This window comes from Molossus molossus, unplaced genomic scaffold (assembly GCF_014108415.1).
Source record: "Molossus molossus isolate mMolMol1 unplaced genomic scaffold, mMolMol1.p scaffold_m16_p_6, whole genome shotgun sequence".
Lineage (NCBI taxonomy): Eukaryota > Metazoa > Chordata > Mammalia > Chiroptera > Molossidae > Molossus > Molossus molossus.
This window is the reverse complement of record NW_023425399.1, coordinates 17,066,335-17,094,326: the sequence shown is the minus strand read 5'-3', so window position 1 is coordinate 17,094,326 and position 27,992 is coordinate 17,066,335. Positions and strand designations below refer to the sequence as shown.

Genomic DNA, 27,992 nt, shown 5'->3' with positions numbered 1-27,992 from the left:
CCAATGGGAGAGCCAGGGCGGGGCGGCGCGGCCAATGGCGCGGGCCGGTTTGATTCAAAGGGCCTATAAAAGTGGCCCGCATGTCCGCATTCTCCCCGAGCCTGGTCGGGTCGGAGCGCCGCTATGGCTTTGCTGCGTGAGGGACTGGACGAGCTGCCCGCCGCCTGCCTGTCGCCGTGTGGGCCGCCCAACCCCGCCGAGCTGTACAGCGAAGCGCAGCGCCTGGCGCTGGAGGAGCTGCTGGCGGGCGGCCCCGACGCCTTCGCGGCTTTCCTGCGACGCGAGCGCCTAGGTAGCTTTCTGAACCCCGACGAGGTGCGAGCCATTCTGCGCTCGGCCGAGCGGCCCCGCGAGGAGGGCGCGGCGGCGGCGGAGGTCGAGGACTCCTTCGGCTCGTCGCACGACTGCTCGTCCGGCACGTACTTCCCTGAGCAGTCGGACCTGGAGCCGCCGCTGCTGGAGCTCGGCTGGCCGACCTTCTACCAGGGCGCCTACCGCGGCGCCACGCGCGTCGAGGCGCACTTCCAGCCCCGCGGCGCGGGCGCGGGCGCCGGCGGCCCCTATGGCTGCAAGGACGCGCTGCGCCAGCAGCTCCGCTCCGCGCGAGAGGTGAGTGGCCGAGACCGGCCCCTCGGGACGCCTCGGTCCTCGATCGGACGGGAGACTCTCTTCAAGGATGGGAAACAGGCCTCTTGGGAGCACCGGGCCGGTGGCCCCGGGGCCCCGACTCGCCCCACCCTGCGTATCACCCCTCGCATTCCTGATCTCCCAGCCTCTCCTCCTGGTAGGGGAGTGGGAGGAGTCTCCGTCGCCAAAAAATGGGAATTGTGCCGGAGTTCCAACTCCTAACATTGACATCCCCTGGAAAAGAGGACCAGAAATACTTCCAGTTTCAAATTTTAGGTAAACCAAACCAGATTGCCAGTTTTCCTGGCTGTCAGCCAACACTAGATCCCACTTGCAGGGCCTTCTTAAGAGCTACTTTACTTAAGTATCTCATTACCTAGGGAAAGTTCCTGAAAGATTGTCCCCAGAGACAACTCTGGAGCATTAGGAATCTGTTACTGCTGGGCACCTCCACGTGTCTTTTGTAGTAAAAAGCAAACACGTAAAAGGGTGGTAGTACATGCACAATGTGGAGGGAAAGTTGCTCCTGTGAGTTGGTGGGGCAGGGGGTTGCTTTTCCATAGGCTGGGCGATGCCCTAGTTAGTGGCTTCCTAAAATGCAGACCCTCTGCATTAGGCTGACTCTGCACAGCGGGTGTTGGTGCAGTTGTCTGACTCTGTAACATGGTATTGGGGTGTGGTGAGAGGTCTTGTCTTGCCAGCCAGGATGAGACTGCAGCAGGGTGCTGGGTACCTGGGGGTCAGGGAGGAAGAATGCAGCACACGAGGTAGGTAGAGCAGGTTCCGTATGGAGGTAGACACCTTAGTCCAGAGCCATGGTCAGCTGCCACCTTGCTTGCTGACCAGCAGTGCTCACCTTCCCAGCTGTCTCTGCCATGAACGTGGCAGTAAAGCCCTTGGCCATGGTAAGACTTGCTAGGGGTGATGCTTGAGCATGACTGTGGGTTATGATATCTGTACACCAAGTCTAGTTGAAAGAGCCAAGTCTAGGAACATGCCCCGTCTCCTAGTGTTCCGGAAGCTAGCAGTTCTTTGCCTGATTATGGGGTTGTATCCCATAGGCTCTATGGCATAGGGGATATAATAGGCTAGTGCCTTGCCTTTGGGAGAGTAGATGGGGGCTCCAGTTAGGCCAGTGTCAGCCCTGCAGTGCTTCGGGTATGCTGAGGGTTCTTTTGATGCAGCAGACATTTGTGGATTCAACGAGAGATTAAAAACATGGGAAAAGGCTCTATTGTGGGGTAGGTGTGCATTCCCAAAGCTTACCTCTAGGACGAGAACCTGGGCACTTGGAACTTGAGAAAAGTAATGAATGGGTCTCCCAAAAGAGAGTGATTGCCCTCACCTCATGCTCAGCTCTAATTTTTAGTGGTAGTGAAGGGGCACTGGAGCTAACAGCAGAGGAAAAACTGCCTATAAACTCTTAGGCTAGCTTTAGAAGGGACTTGAGGCTGGCGCTCGCTCAGACTCTGCTTTGTCCTGGGCATTGTGTAATGCTGACATTTCTGGGTACAACCTCCTGTCCTGTTCTGTGCCCTACTCCATCCACACACTCATACTTTTTTTTTCTTTTTCTTTTTGGTATGTGCCCCTAGCGGGAACCGAACCTAGGACTCTCTGGTCTGCAGGCCGACGCTCCAACCGCTGAGCCAAACCGGCCAGGGCCACACTCATACTTTTGAGATTCTGTATTTGGAACCTGGGTGATTTTAACTGATAACAGTGGGACAGTACCTTTAAATTCGATAAGTATTTTCAGCATTTCTACCATATGCCCAATACTTGCTTTTTCAGTGTCTACTGTGTATCAGACACTGTGCCAGGGCTGGGGCCACAGGTGGAGGGCATGATCCTTGCCTGTACTTGAGAGTTGACATTCTGCTGGTGGGAAGCCTGACGAAGTTGCTACAGGTAGTAGGGGAGCACTTTCGACGGGTCTGTTTTTGTGCTAAGCCCTTTTCCTGGATTCTCTTATTTAACACTCCCAGCCCTAGGAGGAAGCCACAATGAGGAAGAGACCAAGCACAGAAGGGTTAAGTAACTTGCTCAAGATCAGGCAGTTAGTGTGAGACAGAGCTGGGCTCAAGCCCAAGTCTGCCTGGCTTCTGAGCCCATGCCTTCAATTCCTGCTCCACGTGGCCTTCCTGCGGTGTGAGGAAGGATTGGTATGTTGGTAGCTTTCAACAGGCTGAAAAATTTTCAGTTTCTTAAGATTTGGACTTTTAATTTCCACATGACATATTCTATTAACAGAAAAATGACAATGACAATACCAAATCTGCCCTTTTCAGGAAGAAGACTGGAGGGATCAGGGTACAGGCACAAAGCAAGGTCACTTGGCAAATGCCAGTGTCTAGTCCTGGCTTTGTAGCCTGAATGAACGGTTCTGGGATGTTTCATCCTCACCCAAGACTCACGCTGCTTTTTGAGCTGTTTAGGCTTCTAGGGCATCTGGCACAGAACAGGTGCTCAGGAGATACTGTGGAGGCCCATCATATGCACCTCTGATCATTCAGCTACATGCATTTGGGTGGGATGGGGAGAGGTGGCAAGGAAGATAGTGGAATAGTTCAGGTGATCAGCCTGCCTTTCCATGCAGCAAGGACTTGTCCCACAGGAAGTGTAACTGGGCCTGTGAATCTGCCAGTTTCTCTGTTGGCTCAGTTTCTATGTGCCTTTCAAAGCATGGGCATTCTGCCATAGTGAGGCGCAGCATTTAAAAAATGCATGATTTGCCCAGCCGGTATGGCTCAGTGATTGAGCTTCAACCCATGCACCAAGGGGTCGCTGGTTCGATTCCTGATCAGGACACATGCCCAGGTTGTGGGCCAAACCCTCAGTGGGATGCGTGCAGGAGGTGGCCAATCGATGTTCTCTCTCATCTATGCTTCTATCTCTTTCTTCCTCTTTAATCTCTCTCTAAAATCAATAAAGAAAAAAAAATTTTTTTTAAAAATGGATGATTTTCCCGGCTGGTGTGGCTCAGTGGATTGAGCGTCTTCCATGGACTGAGAGGTCCCGGTTCGGTTCCCTGTCAAGGCACATGCCTGGGTTCATTGGCGGGCTCATTCCTAGTGCGAGGCATGCAGGAGGCGGCCAATTGATGTTTCTCTCTCACCCTCAATGTTTCTAGTTCTCTTTCCCTTTCCTCTCTCTCTAAAAAATTAGTAAAAACATTAAAAAAAAATAAAAAGAAAATGCATGATTTATGTACAGCATGGCTTCTGCATACAAACTGACTACTGCCTTGGTGCTCCATCATGCTTCACCAGAGCTGGAGGAGATGTGGACTGCTTTGGACTCTTGGAGAGCCCAGGTGCTTGCTTCCTAAGGAGTTTTTAGAGTAATTTTGAACTATATAGGATTTTCCCCTTGTACACCTACTCCAGAATCTGTACTGTTGTATTTTTTATAAAGTATTTTTATGGATTTTTAGAGAGAGAGGAAGGGGGAGAGAAACATCTATGAGAGAGAAACATTGATTGTCTGCCTCCTGCACGGCCCCTACTGGGGATTGAGCCTGAAGCCCGGGCAGGTGTCCTGACTGGGAATCGGAACCAGCAACCGTTTGGTGCACAGGACGACGCCCAACCAACTGAGCCACACCGGCCAGGGCCCTGTTGTATTTGTTGATGAATCATTAGGGTTTTGTGTTTTTTTGGCCTCTGTTGCCATGTGAATCAGTGTTTCCTCTGGTCTGGCCCCCACAAGTCAGTTGGGAGTGGAGACCTAGCTGGAAGTGTGGCGGCATGCCCTCCCTGGGCCCTGTGCTTCTGCTCTGGCTGCGGGGCGGACCCGCTCTCTGCATGGGAGGGAGTCCATGGGTAAAGCTCATTGCACCTGGAGGCTCCTCACTCCTCAGAGCCATCGCTCTTACCAGCTGCCTGTTCCCTGTGTGCTTTTGTTTCGAAGTCACTTTTGCTGTGACCTCACCCTTGGGCATCCTTTTGATAACCTGAGCATTAGTAGAAGCTGTCATTGTGTTGACCTAGAGTCCTGCCGGGATGAGTGGCAGCTGAGGAACCTGTCGAGAGCCCTGGTGTGCATGAGGACAGATCTGAGTTAAGGCTCTCCTGATGTTGCTCAACTCTCCTCTGAGTTACAATAGAACCTGTGCGGCATGATCAGTTTCTGTTCTGATGCTCCTGTCAACCCAGGGCAGGCTTTCTCAACTGCACCACTATTGACACTTTGGGCCAGATAGTTCTTTGTCCCAAGGGGCTATCCAGTGCATTCTAGGGTGCTAAGCAGCATTTCTTTTTTTCAGTTGTGGTAAAATATATATATAACAACTGACCACTTTTCAAAGTGTACATTAAGTACATTGACACTGCTGTGCAACCGACACCACCACCAATCTCCAGAACTTTTTCTCCTTCCCAAATAGAAACTCTTACCCTATCGAATCCCCTATTCGTCCTTCTCCCAGCCCCTGACAACCATTTCATTTCTTTACTTTTTCACCCGTCAGACAGAGAAGCTGTGGGATTCTTTTGTGATTCCTTTATGGATATAGGGTGAGTTATCTTAGGAAACATACGTAGTGGGTATGCACTGGCTTTCTAAAAATCCTGAAGCACGTGACAGAACCTCTGCACTAGGGCTTGGGGGCAAAAACATGAACACACATGTGCAGGAGGTTATTTGATGTAACACTAATCTCATAGCAAAAGACTGGAAAGCTCAAATGCCCTTCAGGACAGGGTTGGGAGTAAACCGAGCCTTCTACACAATGATGGAGTGCCCGCAGTTCTAAAAAGGAATGAGGATTAACTCTATTTTCTGGTATGAAGTGTCTAGAACTACAGTGACCAATGCGGTCGCCATTAGCCACATGTGGCAACTTAAATGTATATGAATTAAAGTGAAATACGATAAAAAAAAACCAGTTCCTCTATCACACTAGACATATTTCAAGTATTTAATGGCCACTTGTGGCTAGTGGCTGTCATGTTGGACAGAGCAGATGTGGAACATCTGTCACCTCAGAAGATTCTGTTGGACGGCACTAATCTAGAGCAATGTGTATTATATGCTACCTTTTATCTACAAAGGGATATGAACACAGGTACACACGTGTTTATATTAAATAAATGTGTTTATACATTACATACACACACATACTTCTTCTGTTTTTAAAAATATAAATAATAAACCCAAAACTAATTGAAATTACTATCTTAATGGGAAGGGAAAGAAGAGAAAGGAGGGAAGGAACAAGAGTGTAATCCAGGGTGTCTGAATGTTCCTTGTTTTGTAGATTGGATTTTGGAACGAGGCAAATGTTTTCTATAATTATAAAAATAACTCAGAATGCTAGACTTACAAGCCCTTCCCCGAACACCCCTTGATGCCTTTCCTTTGCTTTCTAAAAGCCCAGCCCACCTGTATGCTTCAGGCTGAAACAGTGCAGAGAAAATGCAGCTGTGTGATTGGTCAGTCCCTCTGCAGACCAGTGAGAAGCTGGCTGCCCTCCCCCTGCCTTCCCGCAGAGGCACTGTGCCACTCTGCAGGTGGAGGCTCTACCTGCCCTTCATTCTGACACTTGAATTGCTAATTTCATAATAATAGCATGTGCAATCTAGAGAGAACATGCACAAGCAAATTTAGGCTTTGCTGTGGAAATTTACGGTTTTCTTTTTTTTTAAACCCTGAAGATGATACCACGATAGTTATAAAGATTTTAAAAGAAATCCCAAGGAGAGAGTTTCTGGTCTACTAAAAGATGTAAGAAATTGGGAGAAAATGTATTTTTTTGCTTTTTTAGCGAGAGGAGCTTCAGAAGTGGCAAGAGCCCTAGGGAGTTGAAGGAAATTGACTTTGGGTGTCATGTGGTCAGCACGAGGAATGCAACAGACAGGCTAGGTTGACCACTGGACGGGTTGACACATCTCTGAATGTGCGCAGAACTTTGGCAGCATTCCAAGCATATTGCACACGTGTCCTTGCTTTATGACTATGGGTGGGAAGGGAGGGAAACTGAGGTGCAATAGGAAGGGGTGATTGACACAAACATCTTGCTTCATGCAGAGGAAGAACTGGAATGACTGACTGAGTGAGTGACCCCTTGAGGCCCAGCCCAGCCCATGGAGGGCCCGTGAATCAAACTTCAGAGCTGGAAGGGGCTGTGTTCGGGGACACTGAGCTCAGATAGAATGACTTGCCCAGGAATAGTGGCAGAAGGGGACTAAATATGACTAGATGCCATATGGGGACTTTATGCCAGGAACTGTCGAATGTTTACATGGATTCTCTCGCTGACTGAACCCCGAAATATTATAAGATATAGGCAGTATCATTTGCACATTATAGAAGCTCACAGAACTTAAGTAACTTGCTAGAGGGTACATGGTGCTTGAAAGTGGAAGGACCAGATCCATGTTCCAGGTCTAACTCTACAGCCTGTTCACATAGCATCTTTGTTTCCCACGATGTCCTGATTCAGTCTGTCGGGAATGAGCAGGGCCACCTGCAGAGAAAAGGTGCCTGCTGTCCTGGCAGCTCCATGTTTCCTTAGTGTTCGCCCTGAATTAGTGTGTCATTTGTGATCGTGCTCTGTGGGGGCTCGAGCCCATGTACTTGATGCAGTACTCTGCTGATCCTTTCAAGGTGTAGTTCAGCTCTCAGTCATTTGCAGACTGAACATTATTAGATCTGTTTGGAGTAATATTTAGTTCCACACTTTTCTCACGTAGCTCTGGAGTCTCACAGACCTGAGCTGAAATTCCAGCTCCTGCATTTGCTTAAGTGTGTCACTTGGGACAAGCTACCTAACCTCTCTGAGCTTTAGTTTTCTCATCTGTAAAAGGGGGTAACAATTAATGGGGTTTTGAAATCTCCAGATATCTCTTTAAAGCTTTTGTGCAAGAAGACATGTAGCAAAGACTCCGGTTCTGTGTGAAAAGTAGCATAAACAGGGTTTGTGCCCTTCCCAAAGACCAAGAATACCCGAGATTTCTACTCCATAACTACATGGACCACCGAGTCCCTTGGTATAAATCAGCAAGGGGTAGTTGGTAGGGTGGGGTAAGACTTGGGATTGACACACAGCTGTGGCTGCTCCAGAGGGGGCTGAGGAAACACAGGAACGGTATACGGTAAGGTACCAGGCAGCACTGAGTTTCAGATGAGTGTTGACACTGGAATAGACTCTCAAAAGTCACCACTTACTGAGTTTCTAGCCGTAAGAAAGTGGGCAGGCTCTGTGCAGCACAGGCTAGGACAGGGTAGTGCACACAGTGACCGTGGGCACTTGATGGCTATGGGATGCCCACCTTCCTGATGGGTCTCTCCCTTGTCCATCTCTGCGTTACTCTTCAGGGAGGGAGCAGGGACTGGTTTCTATGCCTCTGCCAAGTCCAGGTTTACTTCTGGGGCCCAGCAGCCTGCAGCAGGAACACCAATACCTAGGAGATGTGTCTGGCCTTGGAAACAGGCACTCGGCTGGCTAGTGAATGAGTCCAGTTCATTGCTTAGCTAACTTCAGAAGCTATTCCTCAGAGATTTGAGAAGCCCCAGGTCTAGTTCTGCTCTGCAGAGCTTGGTTGCATGGGGGCTGGTGGGGCTGAGGAGGGAGAGTGTAGGGCAGCAGGGCTTGGGTCTTGAAGGAAGGAAGGAAGGACTTCTACTGACTGCTTCCACATATAGGGCTGTTCTTCCTGTAGAAGTCTCAAGAGTACTGCTCTAGTAAGGGAGGAGGGGGTGTTGGGTATGGGGAAGTCGGGAAGAAACGCCTCCATCCACCCACTAAATACCCTGTGGGTGCTGGGGACCAGCAGTCAAATCCAACTGTTTTCAGTGAACAGGAAGTGTTGAGGCTTTAAAACAAAGCAGTGAAACCAATAACAAATTAAATGCTCACTACCTAACAAAGTGTTTGTTCGGTTGTTTTATGGAGTTGTGAATCTAGATTCTGTTTGGCAGGTGATGTATATTAATGGCCCTGTTCCTGGATCCCCGCCTCCAGCAGTTCTCCAGCCTTCTCTAACCTGGTCAGCTGGGCTGGCTCCCTTGGTCCCTGTTCTAGTGGCACCTTGGGTGCACATCCGTTGGCCCCATCATGCTGTGTTACCCCGGCTCAGCTCCTGTCTCCCTCATTACACTGGGTTTCTCGAGGACAGTGGTTGACCTTAGGTCCTCAATGGCCAGCACCGTGCCTGGCTTGTGGGAGGCTCACTGAATGTTTGAAGGAACAGTGGGGTATAAGAGAAGCAAGCAGGTTCTGTTCCTCTAGCTTTCTCTTGTGACCTTTACTCTCCTTAACCTGTGCATGTAGAACCCCTCTGAAGGTTTTCCTGCCACCTCAAAATCCGTTTCGAAGCTTCTCTCTCAAGTTTCTTTCTTTTTCTGTGTTTCCTGTTTGTGTAAACCTGACTCTTCCTCTGCGTTTCCCACCCTCCTTGCGCCTGCTTTCCTTCTCCAGCCCATGCAGTCCATTGCTTGGCTCTCCCACGGCCCCTTCCCTCCTCTTTAACCTCATGGCTTCCATCGTTGGAACCTCTAGCACTGATTTTTCTTCTTCCGCTGTTAGTCCTCCTAAGTGCTTGCTGAAGCTAAAAAGTATCTAAGTGCCCACTGTGTTGCGGGCATTTGGGTACATGGACCTGTGTTGGAGGAGGTGGGGCCAGATCTTCAGCCTACCTCTGCCTCTCTTCCAGCATCAGCTTCTTCTATCCGGGCAGGGTCTTCGCATTGAACTCATTACTCTTCTTACACCTCCTCCCCTCCATTGCCTGTGTGATGCTGGTTCCTTGGTTGGCATTCGAGGCCTTCTGTGATCTTGCTCATTCATCTCTCCCAGTCATGTCCTGTTGATCCCTTTCGTGCATACCCCACGTGCCAGCCGAGCTGGTACTTACCCCATTATTTCCTACCTCTTCCTCTGTCGTCACATGGCTTCCTGCCAGAATGTCCTCCCTTCACTTCTCCCCTGTCCAGATCTTGTCCTTATTTGTGATTCAGCGCAAATGCCCTCTCCTCCAGGAATCCTTCTCTGCTCTTCTTGGGTAAACAGTGAGTGCCTGTAGTGTGGCCACCATCGCAGGCAGATGCTTTACTGTCCCCACCCCCCCCATAGCGCCCCCTTATCTGATTGCCTCTAACAGTATGTATCATTTTACTTCCTTGTGTCCCGTGTTCTCTCTTCCAGATAAGTAGGGTCTAGGTCAAATTCTTTTTGTGTTTTTCTTAATCCTCACCCACGGATATTTTTCCTTTATCTTTAGACAAAGTTGGTGGGGTCGGGGAGAGAGAGACACACACATCAGTGTGAGTGAGACACATTGATTGGTTGCCTCCCACACGACCCCGACCAGGGCCAGTGACTGAACTGCAACTGAGGTACGTGCCCTTGACCAGATTGGAACCCTCAACTCTTTAGTCCGCAGGCCAATGCTCTAACCAGCCAGGGCTAGGTCAAATTCTTTATAGCCACCTTTCTGCCTAGTACAAGGATTCAGCCCACTGTAGACGTTGAAGGGGTGCTGGCTGCATAACTGAACAGCAGTTTTAAGCCTAAGCCCTTTCCAGACTCTGTCTCATTTAATCTTCACAATAGCCCTTTGACGTAGACGCTAGTATTAGCCATATCTTCCAGAGGCTCAGAGACATTAAGCAGTTTGCCCAGAGTCACACAACTAATAAACCGTAGAGCTGGGATTTGTGTGCCCAGGCTTTTCTGTCTTTTAACCACTGTTACGTACCTGAATGAATGGGATAGATAACACTCAGAATAGGACATATAAAAGCCCGTCAGAGGATACAGACTTCTGAAGATGCCACCCATTCAGAAAGAACACTTTATTTTTTAAATTACTGTGCCCAGTGGGTTTCGCTGTACCCTTTACCAAGAACAGCTCGAAGCTGGGGTTTCAATCCAGATTGGGGAGGTTACAGGGGCTGGGTGGAAGTGGGGGGGAAATGGGGACATCTGCAATAGTGTCAACAATAAAAATACAGTTAAAAAAAGAAAACAACAAAAGGATTGGAGAGGGGAGGAAAAGGAAGAGTCAGCCAGAGACATAAATTGATCTTCCCAGACTCCTTCATAGCAATGACTTCCCGAGAGTTGGTATTTCAAGGTCCCTCCGGGTAGACAAGACTCTGGGTGTTGGAGAAGGACAGCAAAATTGCCGCTCTGTCTGCACTTCTTTAACCCTCTCCCCCTGCAGTACTTAAGGGGTAACGACTGGAAGGTACTATCTTGAGTCCTCTCGGGCCAGAGATTGAATCAGTCCCCTTCAAATGCCTCTGCTTCTGTAGACGTGACACCTGTAAATACTCTCATGTTCAAAACAGAGTTAACGAGATTATAAAAGACGTTTTGACTGTTGAGGTTGGGAGGAGAGAGAAGCCCTCACAGCCGCAGACTGTAAAAGGCTCTAAGCCTTGGCTTCAGGGGGCAGTTTCTCTCGCTGACACCCCCACTTCTGACTCAGTTTACAGGGACTTGTTTTTTTTTTTTTTTGGTATGTGCCCCTAGCGGGAACTGAACCTGGGACTCTGGTCTGCAGACCAACGCTCCAACTGCTGAGCCAAACCGGCCAGGGCATGCAGGGAGTTAGCTGAGGGCCCCGGTTTGAACCTGCAAAGGGTGTGATCAGAGGCTTTGTGGCTGGAGCAGCCTCTCTTCAGCAAGGAAAGCTGGGAGCCGGTGGATGCCTCCCTGTGCTGAACTGTCTGGAAGGCTCGGACTCTGGACTAGTCAAGTGAATCAATGAGCAGGTACTTAAGGCATCTTTTGTACCTTGCACTTCATGTAACCTTTTTGCAGCTAAGAAAACGGACGTTCGAAACAGCTGTAATTTTCCCAAAGACACTTGGCTGAAGCAGCTCTTAACTGTAGTTTCATGCCAAGAGCGGCCAATGGGTCGGAGGTACGAATGGAGCCCTGTTTTAGGGGAGAAGAAAGGACCGTCAAGCTTCAGGACATAATCCTTAGGCTATATTCCCCTATTCCTGTTCTTGTGGGCTTGTACTGTGGGCAGGTAGATACTAAAGAACTAGAGACCACCTTTCACCGAGGGGAGGCTGATGCTATGGGAGACTTTGGTTGGATCCCGACTAGTGGAGGGAGTAGAGTATGGTGAAGATTTGGTAATAGTGTTAGAGGCTCTGCTTGCCCAGTATGATCATTTTCAAGTCCTGAGTTGGTGGTGGATGGGGTGAGCCTATCTCGATTGTAACGAAAACTCAGAGCTTATGAGCCAAAATCAGACAATAATCAAAATCACAGACTTAGAGAATGCTACACCCAGAAAGGGCCTCAGAGAGAATCTAAGGTTTTATTTACTTCTTTTCCAGACATAGAAAACTAATGTCAGTGTGGAAGCAACAGACCTAAGACAATAGTGTGTTAGCCACAGAGTCTAGACCGCTTGCTGGTCTGAGCCAAGGCTGTAAGACGGGAGGGGGGTGTAGTGAAAGAAGAGAAGTCGAATGGAACAGGTTCATAGGAGGGCAGGGCGGGGGATTCATTCTGTTTCTGAGAAATTTGCCAGTGTGGAGGAGAATGGCTAGGAAGCAGTGGCCCGAGTGTCTCTGGAGATGGAGAGGAGTCCACGGTGAGGGGAAAATTGGTACTGCAGAAGAAGGACGGATATCATAGGATGGGGACCCTTTCCAGCTCTGCGATGGGGTCTAGGTCGGACAGGGAGCTGTGAGGTGGCGGTGCTACGAGCTGACACTTGCTCTTCCTCTGCCTCGCCCTGGCCCTGCAGGTGATCGCCGTGGTGATGGATGTGTTCACAGACATTGACATCTTCAGAGACCTGCAGGAGATATGTCGGAAACGGGGGGTTGCCGTGTACATCCTTCTGGACCAGGCTCAGCTCTCTCAGTTTCTGGATATGTGCATGGATCTGAAAGTTCATCCTGAACAGGAAAAGGTTTGTGTTACACCATTTCTGGTTTCACCACAGTGAAAAATAGGACCTATCTCCGTGGCAGTTGGTAGTGGTATCCCCATTGCAAGAGAGGGAACCTAGGCCACGAGCAAAGTGATTCATCTGCCTGACGTCTCAGAAAAGAAACGAGTGTCAGGATTCATCCCTGGCCTCTCCCTCACGTCATGCTGCCTCCTAACAAGGAGCCTGACTCTTAAGGTCCAGAGGCTGCCTTGGGGGCTGCTGCTTTCGACTGGTGCTGGTAGGCTCCAGTTTTCATCACGGTGCCCACCATTTACGGAGCTCCTGCTCTATCCTTGGCACTATCCTAGGCTCTTGACCGAGGTTTTGCAACTTAGTCTTCACAGAAGTTCTGTCGAATAAGTGGCATTCTGTGTTTCAGAGCAGGAGGTGGGGACACAGAGCCCAGTGTCTACAACCGGATAGTAGCAGGACGGGGGTTTGACTCCCATCTGCCATCGCCGTCACATGGTGCCTCTCATGTCTCATTATTATAAAATTAGACTTTTTCTGTCCTTCGCTCTGAACATGAAAAATAATTTGAGCTTAAATATTTAAATGTAAGGTTGTACAACTTAGCTAGCTTGATCTCTTTAGTGGAACGAGGCAAGAAAAATAGTCATACTTATTATACCATTTAAAAAAAAAAATTAAGCAATAACTGAGCTTCAGAATTTAATTTATCAACTTAGTTCATTACCTGTGAGCACCTACTATGAGCCTGTTCTAGTTATTAGAAATAAAGCAGTCAGAAAAATGAACAAAGAATTTGGGTTACTGCATAGAGGGCATAAAGTTACTCCCTTCTTGTTGTCAAGCAATTTAATTTTGCAAAATTTTAGTTATTTAACTTCTCCCACAGAATTCTTGTTGGTTATTTTCCCTAATGAGGAAACCGAGGATTGGGTTTAATTAGGTAGGTTCCAACTTGTCACTAGTGGTGCTACAAAGCAAATCATGGGGGAGGTAGATTTAGAGCTTAGAGACCCAATGAAACGAACCAGCCATATGACCCGGGTATAGTGTGTGTCTATAGTCAACGGTAAAATGAAAGATGAGACCAGGTGGACCTGAGGAACATGCAAATCAGGCATGGAAAAGCACATTGTCCTGTAGCCAGATGTTCAGTCCGGACTGCTCACATAGAGCCAGGTGAAGAAATTGAAGGTGCCAGTGTTTAATTTCAGGGCACTCTTTCTGTAATTAAGGCGGTGTGTTAGCAGTAGGAAAATCACAGATTAGTTCTAGCCAACACTGGTCAAATGATTGGCTCTGATTCATCTACTCGGCAGAAATCTCGGAGCACTATCTGCTTACTCAGTTGCCCAGTGCTGGCTGGCGTCTTTATGGGTGTCCTTTATGTCTGTAGGAGTTGAAGGGAGGTCTGTACCTCTGGCCTCACCAATTTTCATCATGTCTTAACTCCTTCCTAGGGAAGCACCATCTTCCCTGGCTGCTTCTCTCGCCTGGCTGTGCCTCTGCTGGTGAACGGAGATCCTTCACCCAGTTTCCCCCAATAATTATATCTGTGTAACTTAATAGTGCAATAGCAAAAGCTGGAAATCGACATGGGTATAGTGTGTGTGTCTATAGTTCTGTGCCATTTTATCATGTGTACATATGTATAAGTACCACCACTATGAAGATACAGCGCTATTCTACACCACTGAGATCTCCCTCATGCTACACCCTTACAGTCACGCCCACTGCCCTCTGTGCCCTCCTCCTCCCATCTTTGACCCTGGCAACCACTAACTTGTTCCCCATCTCTACAATTTTGTCATTTAGAGAATGTTGTATAAATGGAATCATGTAGTATACTACCTTTAGAGATAGGCTTTTTCCCCTTGAGATCCGGTCAAATTGTTTTATATATCAATAGTTTCTTTTAATTGCTGAGTAGTGTCATAGTGTGGTTGTACCATAATTTGTTTAACCATTCACCCATTGAAAGACATTAGCATAGTTTCCAGTCTTTTACTATTATGAATAAAGACACTATGAGTATTTGTGTACAGGTTTTTATGTGAGCATAGATTTTCACTTCTTTGGATGATTTAGTCTAGCTATAGTTTTTAATCATTCATTACTTTTCTCTCTCCTGTCTAGTCCTTGCAGATCAAGAGCGTGCCTTCTAGCAAGAAGCATGCCTTATATCTCTTGTCTCAAGGCCTGGCACATAGTAGGGCCTTTCTTTTTTTGCGGAATGAATGAGTCAAACAAAAATCTTAAATGTTTAATTTGAATGTGCAAGATTTTAAAAGATATTTAGCTACCGATCTGTCCCAAAGAATATAGATTGTCTTAGTATTTTGCATACCATTGTATATACATTTATGTGTGTCATTTTACAAAGGTAATTACACATACACATGTAGTGTATAGCACCAGTGTGGTTCCATTGTACCTTTCTGATAAAGACATACTTGTAGGAAATACGACACTGCTGATTAAGCCACATGTGATATGAGTGTTTTCCGCCTCACATCCTGTATTAGAGAAGGCTCGTTCTGTGTTCTCTAGACCCATTATGGTGTGGGGGTGAGGATGGGCTGTTACTTATTGGTGATTCTGTTAAGCAAAAGAGGTAGGAGAAATATGAACTTAGCTTCTTTAAGCCTTTGTTTAGATGTTATTTATTACTAGTGTGTTTCCTTTGATAATTTAATCCCCCATGTTTTGTTTCAAAAATCATTTCTTGGATTCTGCTGTTTAGTATTACCAGAAAGTGAGTCTTCTTTTATTTTTTAATTTATTATTATTATTTTATTTTTAGAGACAGAGGAAGGGAGAGAGAAGGTGAGGGGGGGCATCAGTGAGAGAGATACATCAATCAGTTGACTCCTGTACGTGCCCCAACTGGGGATCGAATCCACAACCTAGGTATATACCCTGACTGGAATCGAACCTGCCACCTTCTGGTGTGTGGGACAATGCTCTAACCAACTGAGCCATACCAGCCAGGGCATGAGTCTTCTTTTACAGCACATGTACACATGAACTGAGGGTCTCAAAAATAAATATAAGAAATGGGCATGTGAGAAGCTAGACTAAATGAGAAGCAACATTACTTGAGTCCCAAGAATTGCCTGGCTAGTCCACCAGGTACATTGTTATGGAATGGTGACTGCGAACCACTCATCGGCCAATAAATGTGTCTGTTTAGGAATTGTAAACTAAGCCCTCTTGTCTTAATCATTTGTTCACTAGATTGTTCATTTCTTTTACCAAACTCTCCCACCAACAGCTGATGACAGTTCGGACTATTACAGGAAATATCTACTATGCTAGGTCAGGAACTAAAATTGTTGGGAAGGTTCATGAAAAGTTCACACTGATTGATGGCATTCGAGTGGCTACAGGCTCCTACAGGTAAGTTTCCCAACCGTCCATGCTTATTAATCTCAAGTTTTTAGGAGGAGTGACTATTGTAAAGGCAAAAGCTTTTTTCCCCCTGTCAACGCCAGGCGTTATGGCCAGGCATTCTGGGATGTGTGCGTCTGTGTGTAAGTAGGTTAATCAAAGCCTCTCCTGTAGGAGGTAGTTAGGGTGGAGGTCACTCCCCACACCCCAACCCTGTGGTCCACAGAACTGAAGTGCATATGTTGAGATTTGCCTGGAGACCCTATGGTGAGCAGATCCTAGATTCAAGTCTCAGCCAGCTCTGCAGAGGATGAATTGGGGGTTAACAATGGCAGGAACAGTCTTAAGTCTTGTTCTTTGGGTACTGTGAACCCCTTGTCCCTGCTCATTGGAGGTAAGGGCAGTCTCAGCCATGCACATCAGTGCAGAGGGTAGAGCTGAAGCTGTCAACTTCCACTTAAATCCTTCACCTTGCTTCAAGCCTTGTAATCTAGTGCTTTAGCCTAGAAAGTACTGATCCACATTCCTGCCCCATCTCTGAAGTCTCACTTTGGCAATGGCATCTTCAGGGAGAGCGCAGGGAAGTTGAGTACAGGGTGGAGGTAATGAGTGGTTAACACTAATCTCCAGAAGTTAAGGATGCAATTTTTTTCCTGCGGCTTCAGTGTTTGGACACCCCTGCATCAGATTGTCTGATGGAGGTGCGGTGGATGAGGTGTGCCAGTAGAGTTTAAAAATGAAAAACTCAGTTTTGAAGAAATGCACATTCCTGAGTGATGGTTATGTGTCGGCCCCGGGGAAGGCAGACATGGGAAGATTTGTGGACGATGAGGTGATATGAGGAAGAAAGTGTTGATACTTTTCTTCTCAAACAGTATCATCAGTGCTGGGAAAAAATTCACACTCTTCCTTGAGATTTCCTTCTTTCTTTCTTTATTTTAGAGAGAGAGGAAGTGAGAGGGAGAGAGATAGAAACATCGATGAGAGAGAACATTGATTGGCTGCCTCCTGCATGCCCCCCACTGGGGACTTGGCCCACAACCTGGGCATGTGCCCTGACCGGGAATCGAACTGGTAACCTCTTGGTGCATGGGTCGACGCTCAACCACTGAGCCACACCAGCCGGACAAGTCTTCCTTTCATAAGAAGTTTTTAGATAACAAGAGGGAACTGGATTTTCATCCAAAGTAGGATTGAGCTATATTAGCCAAACTTAGCTCAACTGGTTTTTGGCTATTGTAAAATAGAAAAATACAAAAACTACCTTCTACAAATGAAAAAACTTCTATTGAGGATGAGGATGATGACAGCTTTCATTTGTTTTTTTTGTTTTTGTTGTTTTTTTTTAGTCCTCACCTGATGACATTTTTTTGATATTTTGTTCAGATAGAGTGGGAGGGAGAGAGAGAGAGAGAGAAACATCGACGTGAAAGGGACACATCGAGTGGTTGCCACCCACACGACCCAACCAGGGCCGGGGACAAACTGCAACCGAGGTACATGCCCTTAGCGGGAACTGAACCTGGGTCTCTCTGGACCGCAGGCCAACGCTCTAACTGCTGAGCCAAACTGGCCAGGGCGTCAGCTTTCATTTGTTGCAGACATTTTCTAACCCTGGTATTGGATAGTTGTCTTGTTTACATGACCTCTTCGAGGGTTTTCAGAGGACTCTTCTCTATCAGTTGGGTGGCTGCAAGTTCAGAAAGCTAACTCACACTGTTGATTGACTCCCATGACGTAGACGCGTAGAAAGGTTTTCAGCTCTTCTCGACCTAGAGGCCATAAATGTATCAGGACACTGTCTCCTGGTTCTGCTTTTCTCTAGTTGGTCTTTATTCCCAGTCAGCTCTCCATTTGAAGGCAAAGAGCCAGGCTTTTTTCTGTGGCCTTTAATAGCTGTTTCCCAGAGACTGAGCCTATTTCTCTCAGCACTGGTATCAATCCTTGAGAGATGACTTGGCTCCAGGTGGGTCACATGTCCACCCTGGATAGCTTCCTCTATCCAGGATAGTCTGGCCAGCCTGGCCATATGCTCACCCCTCTTGTGACTGGAGAAGGTGAAATGAAGGCCTTCTTGGTGGGCATGGGGTCTGTCACCAGAAGGAGGGGGATGCTGGATAGGCAGGGCACGTGGTCTGATCACCACTAAATGTGCTTCAGCAACAGCGTCACCGTCAGGCTCACAGCACTGTCTCCGTGGTGAAAATGGCAGCGCTGGAGGGAGCTCAGAGCAGTGCATGGCCATTTCTTTTTTTTTTATCCTCACCCGAGGACATTTTTCCATTTTTTGTTCAGATAGAGTGGGAGGGAGAGCGAGGAAGAGAGAGAGAGAAACATCGACATGAAAGGGACACATCAAGTGGCCACCACCCGCACAACCAACCAGGGCCTGGGACAAACTGCAACCGAGGGTCGTGCCCTTAGCGGGAACCGAACCCGGGTCTCTCTGGACTGCAGGCCGATGTTCCAACCGCTGAGCCAAACCTGCCAGGGCATGCATGGCCATTTCTTAAGGACAGCCTGGTCCGGGGTCCGCCATGGCTTCTTGGTGTGAAACCACTAGCTGCTCTCTCACTTCGAAAATGAGTGTGCTGGCCAAATAGTTTACAAATCCTTTCTAGTTTTGTTGTTTTTTTTATCCTCACCTGAGGACATTGTTCCATTTTTTTGTTCAGATAGAGTGGGAGGGAGAGAGAGAAAGAGAGAGAGAGAGAGAAACATCGACGTGAAAGGGACACATCGAGTGGTTGCCACCCGCATGACCCAACCAGGGTCGAGGACAAACTGCAACTGAGGTAGGTGCCCTTAGCGGGAACTGAACCTGGATCTCTCTGGACCACAGACCGACACTCTAACCACTGAGCAAAACCATCCAGGGCTTGTTTTTTTGTTTTGTTTTTGGTACATGCCCCTAGAGGTAACTGAACCCGGACTCTCTGGTCCACAGGCTGAGGCTCCGACAGCTGAACCAAACCAGCCAGGGCCTTTCTAGTTTTTGAGAACTCTGAGGCTGAGGATGTGTAGGTTTTAGTGTTTTGGTTAAGCAGTTGGCCTTTGAGGCTGGTTGAATTCATACTACATGATAGACATGCTGTCATCTGAGTTATGACGCCTATGTTGCAGGGAATCTGGGCTTTATTACTCAGACTGACAATAAGAAAACTAAAATTGCTTATTCTTACCAGCTTCTGTTTGTTTGTTTTTAATCCTTAGTTTTACATGGACAGATGGCAAATTAAATAGCAGTAACTTGGTTATTCTGTCTGGCCAAGTGGTCGAACACTTTGATCTGGAGTTCCGAATCCTGTATGCGCAGTCAAAGCCCATCAGCTCCAAACTCCTGTCCAGCTTTCGGATCAGCGGCAAGTTTGACCATCTAGTTGACCGGAAACCACTGTCTAAGGAGCTCACGTTGGGCAATCTGCTGCTGCAGCGGCTGGCCAGGCTCTCAAGCACCCCCAAGAAGGCTGAGCTGGACTGTGGGGCACCCACCAAGGACAGGGCAAAGGCCAGGCGCCACGACTCTGAGACCTCCACCATCAGTGAGAAAGACTACTCTAACAGCCACAAGGATGGACCAGAGGGTGGAAAGGTCACTGATGCTGCCACTCAGACAGAGCCAAGAGAGGAGAAGCCCACGGTGAGCGTGAGTGACTCAGGAACACAAACCAGCACCGCTGTCACTAGTGCTGGGACCCAAACCACAGTTGCCACCAGGGCCACAAGCTCCCAAACCGTGGTTCGGTTCATGTCAGCCACCACCCAGACGGATGTGGATGAGAATGTGCTCTTTCCTCAGGGAACCCAGTCTAAAGAAGGGTCACCGGTATCCAAGATGTCTGTCTCGAGATCTTCTAGTTTGAAGTCGTACTCCTCGCTGTCTTCCCAAGGCTCTGTGGCAAGCTCCATCGGCTCCCAGACTTCCTTCAGAGCCACCAACCTCATCCTTCCTGGACATTCCAAGTACTGGGGCACCCCCCACTTTGATTCATTTAGAAACTTGAATAGAGAGCGGCATTTTCACTTTACTGCCATCAGGTCCCGGCTCCACCACATGCTGGCCATGCTGTCAAGGAGAACCGTTCTTACTGAAAACTATGTTGGCTTTAATTCTGGAAATTTTACCAGAGCACCAGTTAATCTGCTGGCTATTAGAGACATTACACTCTATCCCTCCTATCAGTGACTGCTCAGCGTTCAGAGCCTCCTGCGTTCATCCAGGCTTGCAGTAGATACCATCAGAGCATCCTGCTCTGCAAAATGTCTCCTCTCCCTAATTGTTTTTCTTTCGCCTGACTTTTATTTTTTATTTTACTTTTTGTGTTAGTCCTCACCTGAGGATATTTTCCCACTGATTTTTAGATAAGCGTGGAAGGGAGGGAGGGAGAGAGAGAAACATCGATGTGAGAGAGACACTTAGATTGTTTGCCTCCTACATGACCCTGAACAGGCTGGGGATCGAACCTGCAACCTAGGTATGTGCCCTTGACTGGGAATGGAATTTGTGACCCTTTGGGCCGCAGGCTGACGCTCTAACCACTGAGCAAAATCGGCTGGGGTTCTTTGATCTGACTTTTAGTCACCCCAATTTTCTTTGAATTCTATTATAAACTGCATATTATTTTACATGCTTTTACTTTTATTTTTGTCATGTATAAACCAGCTATTGGTTTTATGGTTTGAACACTATACGTACAGTTTCTTTGCACAATTTTAATATTGATATCTCTTAAAGAGGTGAATTCCAGTAAGAGATGAAATGTTTTGCATTTTTCTAGATTTGTATGTTCTTCTGTTTTAGAGCTTTGAATCACTAGTTTTTATGATCAAAATCTTTAGAATAAACTGTTTCATAATTGTCTCTTCTTTAGGATATCTGTGTTCTTAGGATTAACTAAATATAAACAACTTTTATTTGGTGATTGCTTGAGTATCTTTTTTTTCTTTCAGGCATCTTTAACTCTGGCAATGTGTCACAAGAAATGCAGCTAATAGCCATGCAATTTTTAATATTGTTGTGTGGAGGAAAAGTAGATGATCCAAATCATCTTGTAAAAAAGAAAATATTCACATGAAAGTTAGAAGACATACAGAAGCAAGCGTCAGGGTTGCCCCTTCCTTAGCAATATGACTATCGATGTTACTCTTCCTATAGTTTGCCAGAAATCACAGGTCTTCTCATGTGCCTCTAGCTGTCTTTTCTCAAAGAAAAAGCTTGAGCTATTTAGACAATGACCTTGGTTCTCTGCTCCTCTGCCAAAGAAGGCCTTAGTTGCATTTCTGGATTCATCCCTGATATTAACTGTAGTGGCCCCGTGGGTTTAATTTCATCAGATGGGTGTTTTGACAATGATTTAGCAATCTAATATCCGGGAGTAGGGGTGAAGAGGACACTGACAATTATCCCGGATTCCTAGTCCATTGGCAGGCCATGCAGCTGGTTTCTACACCCTGCTAATCAGGGTTGGCATGGCTGTGGAATCCTGTTTTTATTTAGTCTCATTTGCATGGACAGAAAAAAGGAAGAGAGTTAAATGATGGCTTCCTCCTCCTGTGATGGCTAGAGCAAAAGTGGTCTGTAATAGGGGAGGGGGTTGTTTGCCATATAGACTATGTACCAGACTATGAGCACACCTGCAGGTTTTGTTTTTTTTTTTAATATGTTTTTATTGATTTTTAGAGAGGATGTTGCTCCAGCCAACTGAGCCACACCAGCCAGGGCTCCTGTGTGTTATCGTTGACCCTCACAACAATGTAGGGATTGAACAGCTGTTATTCCCAATTTTCAGGTGAAAAAACCAACCCTCAGATTAAATAAGGAGCATATTCAAGGTCACATGGCTGGTAAATGGTGACACAAACATACAGGGTTTTGGATTCTAAGTTCGGTACTCTTATACTGCTGCTGCTGTTCAGGGAATATGAGGGCATTAGAAGGTGCACCTTGAGAAATGGCAGTTGATGCAATGATGAATTGAAAACACACATTTTAACCTCATGAACAAACGTGGGCACGACTGAAATTTCAACTCAGTGTGTTCTGTGGAACTATTCATAGGCATTCATAAAAAAGTGTTCAGTTTGGGAAATGATGGATCAAATACATTTAAATAGGATTCTTTACTGCAGGACTACTCAGACGTTTGAATGAAGCAATGAGCACAATGGCTTTCTTAGAGGAGGGCAGGTCTGTGGCCTGGCACAAGCTTACCCTGACCACAGAGTCCTTTTTGTGCGTACAGGACTCCAATCCATTCTCTGAAAATGTTAGTGACTAGAAATGAGAACCAGAGGTGGATGTCATCCTAAGAAAATGGCCCGATCTCCGAGTGAGCAAAGCTTTCCTGGGCTCGCCTGGAGAGGACCACTATAGGGCAGTTTCCCAAGGTGAGATCTGAGAACCAGCTGCATCAGGATTAGCGGGACCCTTGTTTCAAGTTCAACAGTTTATTGGCCCTGCCCCCAGGGGAGGGGGAAGGTGGGTGTGGAAAATTGTTCAAAAAATATTTGTTGCTATTCCTCGGGAGAGGATTCTGTTTCCTTATCTAATGTCAGATGAGGGTGTAACTTTCAGTATATATCTAAAAGATAAAAGCTTACTTTAAAAAAAAATGTAGCCCTGGCCAGTCTGGCTCAGCTGTTAGAGTGTCGGTCTGTGGACCAGAGAGTCCCGGGTTTGATTCCCGCTAAGGGCCCGTACCTCGGTTGCAGTTTGTTCCCGGCCCCAGTTGGGGTCCTGTGGGTGGCAACCAGTCAATGTGTCTCTCTCACATGGAAGTTTCTCTCTCTTTCCCCCTCTCTCCCTCCCACTCTGTCTGAAGATAAATGCAAAAATGTCCTCAGGTGAGGATAAAAAAACAAAACAAATGTAAACACACTACCATGATCACACCTAAGCAACTTTGATAAAAATGGCTCAGTATCATAAAATAATAGTATTCAAATTCAATTGTCTCATTTTTTCTCCTCCCTGATTATTCTGTTTGAATTAGAGATCCATATAATTTCAAGATCAGCACAATCAGACTACAGGGTCAATACTCTCTTGAAAGACTTAAGGAGTCAACTGAAGAGATGGCCTCCCCACCTTTATAGGTAGTTGGCCTGGGGAGTCTATTTTTTACTTATGGGACTTAAAGGTACAAGATCATGTAAATCAGTGGTTCTCAACCTTCCTAATGCTGCGACCCTTTAATACAGTTCCTCATGTTGTATGTGGGCGTATCTGCACGTGGGCGGACCCGCCTGGAGACGGATAGAGGAGCGGTGTCTTGGTTCCTAAGACCATCAGAAATATGTGTTTTCCGATGGTCTTAGGTGACCCCTGTGAAAGAGTCGTTCGACCCCCAAAGGGGTCACGACCCACAGGTTGAGAACCGCTGATGTAAATGGAAAGTTACATGAAAGACCCAAGGGTGGGGAAATACAAAATGGAGTCAGGAATGAGGCTACAGATGCGTGCCACAGTGACCAACACACTTACTTTGGGTAGGAAGCTTCTCAGTGGCTAGAACAGAAAGAGAAACCTGGTTGGACCCACTGTTCACAACATCCTTGAGGTCTAAGATGAAGGTAAATCCAGGTACAGGAAGAATAATCCTCAGTACTAAAATCAAGAAAGAGCCCTGGCTGGTTTGGCTCAGCGGTTAGAGCGTTGGCCTGCAGACCAGAGAGTCCCGGGTTCAGTTCCTGCTAAGGGCATGTACCTCGGTTGCAGTTTGTCCCTGGCTCTGGTTGGGGTTGTGTGGGTGGCAACCACTTGATGTGTCTCTCTCACATTGATGTTTCTCTTCCTCCCTCTCTCTCTCTTACTCTATCTGAAGATAAATGCAGAAATGTTCTTGGGTGAGGATAAAAAAATAAAAAATAAATAAAAGTAAGAGTTTCTCACAAATATCCTCTTATCAAAATGATAGTGAAACATTCTGATAATATGCACAATGACAGATATTCTGGGTGTGCCCAAACACTGAACTCCCCAAGGCAGTTGTCCATACCTATAAATGAGTTGGATGTACTCAGATGTACCATGTGAGCATGGAACGTGTGCCTTATTTTGAATATGTTTAGATGAGCATTATTACAGTAGGCTCAGTGGTGCCAAACACCTGGAAATACACCCCAGTTTGCCTGGCAGAGTTGCAGTTCGTGCCCATGTACACCCCTTTTCATTCTCAAGTGTCCCAGTTTAAATAATAAAATACACAGTCATCATATCTAGAAAGCTCTGGACCAACCTCAAGGAGTCCTCCCCAACTTGTCCAACTCCACAGATGTGCATGTTCCTCAGGCCAACATGATAGACTCCCCTGGAAGCTGAGTTTCCTTCCTTAGTGCATCTCTCCACACCTCTGTACCCTAATCCTTGGAGCTGAGTAAACACTTATGCTAATAACATGTGTGAACTTGATCCTTTGTGCGCAAGCCAACAAACCATTTACATATGATACAAGTTGCAGAGGGCTGCACCTTAGACTCATTGGAAAATCCCAGTATGGTACAATTCTGTAAAAGCAGTTCTACAAAGGACAACCTCTTTTCAGGCGAGGAGGTAGCTCTCTCTGATGTGGCTTGGTGAAGCAGATCCGAGGGAAGTTAGGATTTTTCTTAGGAAGCTAAGAGTTCTAGCACATGACTGCATGGATGGTATAATAGACATCTGTTATTTTTACTTCATTCATTCATTTGCCTTCTGATACTCTCACCCTCAGATTTCCCTCTGAGGAACCCAACTGTTATTCCATGTGGTTCTAGTGAAGATGACCACACCTGACTGGGGCAGAGGGCCTGACCTAGGCAGTACATCACAGTCGCTGGCCTTTGTGACCGATTCAAGGATGGCTACGTGGCCAGGTACTTTGCCAGGGATTTTAGGAAAGTGACTTGATGCTGAGAGGATGTCGTGGCTAAGCTGACATGGCCATCTAGTTATCACAAGACACCTGGGTCAGTAGAAGACAGGCTGATATGATCACAAATGCAGCTGTGTGTCAAGTCAGAACTAGTCTTGGACTTTATGAGCCATTTTTGCTTAAGCAAGAATATCCCGTTATATAAAAGCCTGAACTGGTACAAAGACAAAAACTCCTAAATCTGCCTCCTAAACATGGCCAAGACTGGAAATAGTTCAAAACAGAAAGTGTCAGTTACCATAGGTACAGAAAAACTTCTATCATGCACCCACGAAACAAGATTTTGAGGAGCATCTTTCTGGAATACCTGTTATCATTCAGAAGTTGCAAAATGTAACTCTTATGTAACAAAATGATCAAACTTTCATGGAATTGTTGGCAATGAACTAAATAAAATCTGGATACCATCTCAAGTCATGGTTTTAATTTTAGAGTTATTTTTTTAGGCCATTCTTTCTGAAAATAGTTAATTAGGAAGGATAAGATAGTCTACTGAGACCATTCCCAGCTTGTGACAGTAAAACCAAACCATCAACATCTAGGTTATTACTTAGGTGTTTTATCCAATAGACATCTGTAAGCAAAACAACCTATTCGGGACAGTTGGGCTTTGAGAACTTTCTGGGACAGATAAAGTAATTCATGTCTAGGAGAGCTCAGCTCTGATGGTTTTAATTGGTCCATGTTGTTGAGAAACACTGGCCTGGGAATTAGAAAGCCCGAGTTCTAGTTTCAGTTCTGATGCAAAATTAACTCATTAATTCTCCTTTTAACCTCCATGGGCCTCAGTTTTTGTTTTTCTATAAAACAGAGTATTTAGACTAAATTTTAAAAAATTATAAGATTTTATTTGAGCCAACATGATGACTGGGGAGCAAGATCTCAGATGCTTTCCTAGACTAGATGTTGACTAAAGTCTCCTTCAGCTTTCCTGTCTCTTTGTAAATAGAAAGACTTCTTTATATAAACCATATGAATAATTTATAAAATACAGAGATAATAAAAGTGGCATTTATTGCATTTTCCCTTGTATTCATGTATAAACTCTGTTTTCTATACTTGGGCCTTTAGTGAAATAAGACAAAAATAAATCAAGGATCAATGTTATGAAGACCTAAAAGAAAGTATAAAGCATGGGTTTCACATATATATTACTCAATAGGCACTTTCTTATTGGGCTAGGAATATGAATGTGACATGGTCCTTGTCTTCAAGAAGCTTGCAGTATAATAGTAGAGATCCACTATAGTTCAACTAAGTAAGCTTGATCACAAAAGTGAGCACAACCAGGCCTGTGCAGCTCAGTGGATTGAGTGTGGTCCCATGGACTGAGAGGTCCTGGTTTGAGTCCCAGTTGGGGCACATGCCTGGGTTCCGGGTTGCAGGCTCGATCCCCAATAGGGGACGTGCAGGAGGCAGCCGATGGATGTTTCTCTCTCACATAGATATTTATCTCTTTAAAACACCAATAAAGCCCTGGCCGGTTTGGCTCAGCGGTTAGAGCGTCGGCCTGCGGTCCGGAGAGGCCCGGGTTCGGTTCCCGCTAAGGGCATGTACCTTGGTTGCAGTTTGTCCCCGGCCCTGGTTGGTCGTGCGGGTGGCAGCCACTCGACGTGTCCCTTTCACGTTGATGTTTCTCTCTCTCTCTCTCTCTTTCCCTCCCACTCTATCTGAACAAAAAATGGAAAAACGTCCTCGGGTGAGGATAAAAAAAAAAAAAAAAAAAAAAAAAAACACCAATAAAGGCCCTGGCCAGTTTGGCTCAGCGGTTAGAGCGTCGGCCTGCGGTCCAGAGAGACCCGGGTTCGGTTCCCGCTAAGGGCACGTACTTTGGTTGCAGTTTGTCCCCGGCCCTGGTTGGTCGTGCGGGTGGCAGCCACTCGATGTGTCCCTTCACGTCAATGTTTCTCTCTCCTTCCTCTCTCTCCCTCCCACTCTATCTGTACAAAAAATGGGAAAATATCCTCGGGTGAGGATAAAAAAACAAACAAAAAACACCAATAAAAACATATTTTTTTAAAAAGTGAGCACACAGGTTCTGAGCCTATAAAAGGGGAATGTTTAATTAAGCCCTATAGTGCCCTGGCCTGTTTGGCTCAGCGGTTAGAGCGTCGGCCTGCGGTCCTGAGAGACCCGGGTTCGGTTCCCGCTAAGGGCACGTACCTCGGTTGCAGTTTGTCCCTGGCCCTGGTGGGTTGTGCGGGTGGCAGCCACTCGATGTGTTCCTTTCACATCAATGTTTCTCTCTCTCTCTCCCTCCCACTCTACCTGAACAAAGAATGGAAAAATGTTCTCGGGTGAGGATAAAAAAAAAAAAAATAATAATAATAATAATTAAGCCCTATAGTGAGTTTAGAGAAGTCTTAAAGCTGATCATTATAAGGGTATTTTAAAGGATGGAAGGAGAATTCTAGGTAGAGGGTTTATCGGTTTTGAATCCCATTTTAATTTTTATGGAAACAAAGAAGCTATTTGGAAAATGAATGTATGCATGTAAATTTAGACCACCTCCGAATTTGCTCTATTTGAGTTAAGGAGAGCTAACATTGATTGAACGCCTGCCAGGTCTTACACTGTTTTAGGTGTTTTACATGTTACCTCATTTAATACAACCTTTTTAAATATTAGATAACAGGAGCTAGGAAATGGCAAAGTTAGACATTCCAAGTCATGTCTCCTTGTTTCCAGCCCTGATCTTTCCATGACTCTCATTTCTCTCAAAGACAGATTTTCTCCACAGCTGCATAGATTCTGAAGCCTCTCACTTCCACCTGGTTGCTTACCCATTCAGTAGTTCCTCTACTTGAGTTTACCAGCTCTCATTAGCTCTTCTTGGGATTAGTGAAATCTTTCTCAAGCTTGTTGAATAAAAGAATCATCTCTGGGGCTTCTTAAAATGCAGGTTCCCAAGCCTTTGCCCCGGAGATTCTGACTCAAGAACGGGTCGGGACTAGTAGGTGTTTTTAACAAGCATTTGAACCCCATGAGCAGGCACATCGTAGTAACACTGGGTTAGTGTCCTAGCCTAACTGATTTGCCCGTTTCTAAGCCTTACTCCAAACCATTTTTTATCCTCGTTTTTCTGCATTACTCTCAAGGCCCCTGAAGACCTCCTTCCATACGTTACCCATTGTTTATTACCGATAGTAATGAACACTACTGTTCGCCGAGCATTTACTTGTTCACT

The 27,992-nt window shown here is 46.4% G+C and overlaps 1 protein-coding gene across 1 annotated transcript; it reads left to right on the top strand.

Moving 5' to 3' along the window:
- Positions 1–111: 111 nt before the first annotated feature.
- FAM83D (family with sequence similarity 83 member D) lies at positions 112–20,241 on the top strand. Its single transcript, XM_036245036.1, has 4 exons — positions 112–609; positions 12,345–12,512; positions 15,778–15,902; positions 19,107–20,241. Exons 1-4 carry the CDS (start codon positions 124–126, stop codon positions 20,077–20,079), a joined length of 1,752 nt encoding a protein of 583 aa, XP_036100929.1. The 5' UTR covers positions 112–123; the 3' UTR covers positions 20,080–20,241.
- Positions 20,242–27,992: the final 7,751 nt, after the last annotated feature.

What these genes read in the sequence shown, in the direction of transcription:
- FAM83D (XM_036245036.1), top strand. Translation starts at nt 124, where the DNA reads ATGGCTTTGCTGCGTGAGGGACTGGACGAGCTGCCCGCCGCCTGCCTG. An exon ending in TTCATCCTGAACAGGAAAAG is followed by an intron (nt 12,513 to 15,777) that starts GTTTGTGTTACA and finishes TCCCACCAACAG; the next exon opens with CTGATGACAGTTCGGACTAT. An exon ending in GTGGCTACAGGCTCCTACAG is followed by an intron (nt 15,903 to 19,106) that starts GTAAGTTTCCCA and finishes TTTAATCCTTAG; the next exon opens with TTTTACATGGACAGATGGCA.